At 31.0% G+C, this 7,099-nt stretch overlaps 1 protein-coding gene across 1 annotated transcript in view; it reads right to left on the bottom strand.

Annotated features, from left to right (window-relative positions):
- Window positions 1-1,679: 1,679 nt before the first annotated feature.
- The window catches only part of LOC129223833 (dnaJ homolog subfamily C member 11-like), a 53,096-nt gene continuing 47,676 nt past the window's right edge, over window positions 1,680-7,099 (bottom strand). The window contains exons 16-17 of the mRNA XM_054858193.1: window positions 3,312-3,441; window positions 1,680-1,824 (exon numbers count right to left, since the gene is read on the bottom strand). Of these exons, the coding sequence (XP_054714168.1) occupies window positions 1,817-1,824; window positions 3,312-3,441 (138 nt within the window). The 3' untranslated portion in view covers window positions 1,680-1,816. The remainder of the gene's footprint in view (window positions 1,825-3,311; window positions 3,442-7,099) is intronic.

Raw genomic sequence — 7,099 nt, 5'->3', positions numbered from 1 at the left:
TCTCATCGGATGCTTTATTATAATAGACTACCAGGTGTAGCTTCAACAATCTATTCGTACAGCTGAACTGAAATCAACATACGTCCCATTAAATAAAAAATCAACAAAATAAAAATATGATTGAAGTGAAAAACCAATGGAAATAAAGCAGAAATTATCAAGAAAATTCATCATAATTTGTGCTTTATCTACGTTGGTTTTTCACTTCAATCATTCCTCCCATTGCTAAATCTTTGCAGCCGAGTGTAATTTTTTTTTTTTTTTTGGAGTTGCATTCAAATCTATTTTATATACATCCAGTGGGTTTAGTAAGAAAAAAAAAACTTGGGGGGAAAAACGCCATTTTAAAGGGTTGAAGTCAATGGATGATCGACTTTTGTTCGGTCAAAAGAAATCAGTTTAGATTACTCAGCCAGCTTTAGTTTTAAAAGCAGACTTTTTCTTGTAAGGTTGTTCAAAACCAATATACAGTCGGACCTCGATATAAGGTCACTCCACGGGACTTCACAAAACTGACCTTATAAGCGAGGTGACCTTATAACCGATTCATATATATGTTTATTGATAAAGAGGATGTATTTACAAGGATGTATAACATTAATTCTTTTCAAAATTTAATACGTCCAAAAACATCAGTTAATTAAATTATAATAGTTGAATTGATTTGAACCAATTGAAATCTTTGGAATTAATAAGAAATTTTGAAATGCTTTTTTAAACCTTCCATTTAGAATAAAACTGCATTCAAATATGCCCAAGCAAAGAACTGATGTGCAACTTACCTCGCTTAAAATTACATTAAACAGGATTGATGTGTTTTTTCTTTAGTTTAAGTACAATGGTTTCTAAGTATCTTCTGAAAATTTTCTTTGGCTTCTAATGACTGGTAAAAAATTGCGATACGTACATACTGAGTGCTCACGTTACTGCTTCATATTTTAGTATCACTGTCGTAACACTCACTTTCTACTGCTAATTTAGTACATTAATAGGAAAAATGACTTTTCACTTTTTTAATGATCGTATATCGCGTAAAATTTTTAGAAGTGAATCGATTAGGCAATGAAATCATTTAAAGAAGTCAGACAAAAGTGACCTTATAAGCGATTAATGTATTCTGACCTGACCATATATCCAATAATACATAACATAGAATTCCTATTCAGCAAGCCGGGACTTTAGAAAAGTGACCTTATATGCGGGGTGACCTTCTAAGCAGGTGACCATATATCGAGGTCTGACTGTACATTTAATTTGTATTATTTTTACAAGAACAAACGAAATATTTTGTAGAATGGCACCCCCCCCCCCTTTCAACTACCACAGGAAGGTATAGCACAATATCTACAAAGATGAGTTTTTGAGGTGTTTGAAGAAATGTGTTTTGAATTCCATATAAACAATTGGGAAATGCTCGAGTTTGAGGTTTTTTCGTGTTTTATTTTCTGCAGAAACCAAATAAGCTAGCTTGTGCTATAGAGCTAAAGTACAACAGATGACAAAAATGAAGAAAATTTTGCAGTTATTGGGCTTTACCCTCCCACCGCAGTACAACACTGTAGATATTAGTTAGTAATGAGATGTAGTTTTCCTGTTTAAATGATTGCAAATGTAATTGAATAATTACAGCAATTAGAAACAGAACACTGATTCAGAAAAAAATATGTATGTATTTTTAATAATTTACAATAAAGGAGACTGAATACTCTACAAATGCACAACCGAGGAACCTCAGTAAAAGTCTCTATGTTATCTTTGTTGAGATAGCACGAATTTGTTAAAACTATGGCATTCTTTTCACTAGGAACTTCATCTATCAAAAAGCTATAAGAAAAAGGAGAAAACAAAATTAATACTAATGATAAGTATTGCATAAAAGTTAGAGGTCACAGATTTAATAAAGTTAATGAATTGTCCAGCTGATTCATGGGCAGCTTGAACAACATTAAAAATGAAATAGCAAAAATTACACATGCATTCCAATATGACATGCTCAACAGTTTTTCTTTTTGTATTTTTTTTTACAACCCTGGGAGTTATTAGAAAGAGTTAAAGCTTTCTCAAAGCATTATCTGCAGCTTGTTACCAATGCTGCTGAATAAACAAGTTTTCTACAATTTTCGAATGCCCTAACATTTTATTCATTTTATTACTGACTAGCGTTACCCGCACGGCTTTACCAGCAGTAGAAAATTAAAAAGTCATTTGATTCGCCTGTAACTTTACAAATAATGGATGATGAATTTCTCGCCAATTTGCTATGGTAATTTGCTCGTCCACATTATGGAAATTTGCTCATCCATGTTATGGTAATTTACTTGTCCATGTTATGGTAATTTGCTCGGTAAAATGTTCTAAAATTGGAATAGAAAAAGAACAAAATCGAACTTTTGAAAAATCGCTTCAAGATGCAAACCCCCATGCGACAAACTAATTTTGTGCCAAATTTCAAGAAAATCGGTCGAACAGTCTAGGCGCTAACCAGACAGAGACTTTCAGCTTTATTATTAGTAGAGAAGAAAATACAATTACTATCCTTCAGTATGAGTTTTAATCATGTTTTAGGCTATAATTACTGCTATTTTGTGTCTATACATTTTTAATTTAAGAGCAGTTTGTTAAAATATTCTGCATGTAATAATACGTGAGGTCACTTCAGCAACGTTGACTGGGTATTTAGGTCACGATCTATTGGTACTGTACTGTGCTGTCATAATTTTGTTAATTTAGATTTGGTAAGGATAAAGTTATTATACCATGGTTATGTTACAACACAAATGCAAAATATGTTCCGCAATCCCCACAGTATAACAGCTGTATGCGCATATGGTAAAATTTTCAACTTCGGTGAAGGCTCCTGCTAACATATACACTCACTGTTAATTCTCCCGAATTCTTATTTAGAATAAAGATAATATGGAGTTTCACCTTTAAGTAAATTAAAAAAGGAATGCCTAATATTATAACTAAAATACGAAAAGAAAATAAGTCCATTCCTACAACCTTTAGATTTGACAAAACAATTTCAAATTATATTTATTACTGTCAAGTGTTCATATGCAAGCGTTCCTGGCCTATTAAAACACAATGTTTGAAAATTATTTTGATATTTCCCCCCCCCCTTCTTTAGATTTTAATTCTAGATAACTTTTTAAAAATCATACTTTTCAAATCAAATTTTAAAAAAATGCCATGCTTACAGTTTTGATCTCAATACGATGCAGGTCATGTCAAAATGTATAACCTTTCAAAAATTTATTTAAGTTAAAGATTTTAAGAGATGAAATAAAATTTAGATTATTACAACTTACAATCTCGGGGTATCCTTAAAGGGTCACAGTCTTCAACTGTTACAGAATGAGAAATATTCCTGTACAAATAATTTACACGCAAACATTTGTCTTCACCTAAGCATGGATCGTAAAATCCTGGTAAATTACTCTGAAAGAGAAATAGACCTTTAGAAAATATACAATTCATGCTAGTTTATACTTCATTTCAGGGTTGGCCAGATTGGACCCAATTGGGTTGGACCCAATGGGTTTTTTTGAAAAAACCCATTTAAAAAAACCCATTATTTAACCCACTTTTGGGTTTTTTAAAATTTTCAGAGAAGTTTTTTAAAACAATAATTAATTTAAATACTTTCACAATTTAAACATCTTTTTTATTTGTTCTTCACCACAGACAATGGACATAAAAAAGGAATTTTGAACTTTAATAGTATTTCTTAACTCTTAACGACATTAAAAAAATACTTCAAAGGTTTTACATAAATATATTTAACTTTTTCTTTAACTGGTGAATAAATAACTCAAATTTTCTGGACTAAGTCCTGTCATGTCTGATTTTCTCGATATTTGTAGATTGTACAGAAGAAACTACGCTAGCTATAAGTCTTTCATGTGAATTATTTTCTGCAATCCAACAGGTCACAAATCTCAAATAATCAACGTACGTATATGTTTTAGAAATTAACAGGTTTTTCAAACAGTCGAACAGAAAACAGAATAGGATGTACAATACTTTCATTATCTAACAAAAAGTTTAATATTTCTTACTCTGTATACAGAAATAGAAACAGTCAACATAAAGTTCAAAGAAATGTCTTGATTAAGCTGAATTCAGTAAAAAGGGATTTAAACTACTTTGACGTTCTACAGTAGTTTTGCATAACAAAATGAAATACAATAAAGTAAAATGCAAAAAAAAAAAAAAAAAATGTAGTAATTAAAAACGAACAATAGATTTTATCACTCGAGAAGTAACTTTGCCCTAACTGTTGGTAATCATGGAAACTAAAAAATCTTAAACTTCACTATTCTTGGGTTTCGTTGTCTTTTTTACTTTTCTTCAGAAAACGCTGAATTTTCCAGTATTTTTACCCCAAGACAATTTTGTGCTTTGTCCATATACTTACACTACAATATGCTACAAGCACCCCATTTTCCCTAAAAAAAAGACAAAAAACCCACATTTCTTTTAAAAAACCCAGCTTTAGTTGGGTTTTTTTGGGTTTTATTTAAAAAAACCCAAAAAACCCTGGGTCCATGGGTTTTTTTAAAAAAACCCGGGTTTTTGCCAACTCTGCTTCATTTATTAAAATTAATTTTATTTTTACTATTAGGGTAACGACACCAGTAACAGACAAGGGTCCAGTAACAGACAGTCAGAAGTTTGATTTAAATGAAAAGAATTTTAGGAGTGTGAAACTGATGTTGCTGTGACTCATGAATATGGTGCAACCATTTAATGTTTAACCGAGTGAATTTCATGAGGCAGTTGGCATTTACAAGGCTGTGGTGGAAGGTTATGAACAGCCACCACGAGGTCAACTGGTGTTTCATGTTCATTTGAATATATTAAGGGGTCTAAGGACTCTTAACCTTCCAAATGTTCGATTTTCTGGAAAAAATAAATGTTTTGCCTGGTTTAATTCTGAACAATTTGATACCTTATTTATTACCATACGCAAAAAACTTTTCAAGTTATCGAAAAAATGTGTAACCTTTCCCCATAGAAATTTATGTCAACAGCAGCTGTTTAAGCCTCTTTTTCTCAGGTGCCGGTTTCTTCGGTTTTCCCGTTTTGCGCGCATGATATCTCAGAAAGTTTCTTATATATTTCCATAAAACTTTTTGTGCATGTTTGTCTGGTTTATTTTTATGATTTGAATCTAAATTTATTTATTTTTTAAAATTGTTTTTTTTTTTTTTTGAAATTTTATAAGTTAATATCAAAATTTTCCAAAATTTTTGGGGGAAATATATATATATTTTTTTATTAACTTTTACTTTTAGTTTAAATTTATGTTCAGATCATAAAAATAAACCAGACAAACATGCATGAAAAGTTTTACGGAAATACATAAGAAACTTTCTAAGATATCATGCGCGCAAAACGAGAAACCGGCAATTGAGAAAAAGAGGCTTAAGCAGCTGCTGTAAACATACATCTCTATGGGGAAAGTTTACACATTTTCACGATAACTTGAGAAGTTTTTCGCGTATCGTAATAAATTAGGCATCACATCGTTGAGAATTAAGTTATGCATAACATTTATTTTTCCAGAAAATTGAAAATTTTAAAGGTTAAGGGTCCTTAGACCCCTTAAGGCTTTAGTTCTAAAAACAAAGAACTTTTACACATTTTGAAGAGAAAAGGGGAATTCTGTCCATTAACAATCCTTTCCTCATCCTATCTGTTACTGGGTATCATCAGAATTGTCGGTGTCTGTTACTGGGGGATTGGACTTTTTTTTTTTTTTTTTGAAATTGAGCAAATAAAAATAGAATGAACTACAGTCGGACCTCCATATGTCGAAGTAGCAAGTTGCCGGAAAAAAATTCGATATATAGAAATTTCGATGTATAGAAACAATCTTATTTTATCCTAAAAATCTCCTAAAACATTGAAATTAAAGCTAATTTTGGTGTATGAGACCCAATTACTAATTTATACGAGTATCGGATTAAATGAAAGTTAATAATTAAAAAAAAACAGAAATTACATTTTTGCGCCTTCATACATCTCCATTCTTCGGCAATTCAACTTGATACGCAACATGAGGAGATTTTCGTTTTGACAAATCGAGAGAAAAGTAAAAAATTAATCTACTTAACTTGAATGATTTTTACTGCAGCTAAAATGATTACTAACGATAATCAACAGACAAAAGGGATGATTTGAAACTGATTTTACAATGTTACTGGTTACAACTAAGATATTTGAAATAAACTTGAGGGAATTTAAGAATTCTAGAACGAAACAACGACCTACCTACACACCCCTCAACCCCAGATTCCTTATGGGTTTCGTAGCAACCTTTAGAGAACAAAATTTTGTCCCCTAACCTTTATTTTTCGCGAGACAAACAGTCTAAAAAGAAAAAAAAAATCTACGAATGTCTCGAAAAAATTCGATATATAGAGATTTGTTCGATATATAGAAACAATTTGTCTATGTAATGAACGTAGAAATTTGCTGGGATTTCGATATATAGAAAATTTCGATATGTGGAAGTTCGATATATGGAGGTTCGACTGTAATTCACAGGATCTAGAAGCAGCCAAACATTAGATGATCTGTTGTTGCTTGAGAGAAAAATAGTTTTAAAAGTCTGTCTGTTACTGGTACCATTATCCTACTTAGTAAATAAATATGGCGTTTGAAAAATTTAAGACATTTTAAAATCTACAAACAGATATTTGATTTAAAAACATAATTTTTTTTAATCTGTCACTTCTTGGTATGAACACTGAAAAATAGTTCAAAAATAAAGTACTATTTAACACTAGAATTATGGGTGGGGTCATTTTGACCCCAAGAAAACTTTTTTTTACTAACTGCTCCTCTGCATTTTCATAAAAAGCTTAATACTTCCTTGATTTTTCCTTAAAAAAAAGGTGCTGTTTAATAATATAAAGACGCTTTCAAGAATTGAATTTTTTTTCAACCTAAACTAAAGGGCTATACCTAAAAGGGTCTTTTCAACCCTTTTGAGAAAAAAAAAAGAAATGTAAATGGGTCATTCCAACGAAAATGGTACATTTCATGTCCAGCACTTTTGGATCTTTTACAGAAAATTTGATAGTCAATA

Source organism: Uloborus diversus, chromosome 6 (genome assembly GCF_026930045.1).
Source record: "Uloborus diversus isolate 005 chromosome 6, Udiv.v.3.1, whole genome shotgun sequence".
Taxonomy (NCBI): domain Eukaryota; kingdom Metazoa; phylum Arthropoda; class Arachnida; order Araneae; family Uloboridae; genus Uloborus; species Uloborus diversus.
Note: the sequence above shows the minus strand (reverse complement) of the source record. Positions and strands in the feature narration are given on the sequence as shown.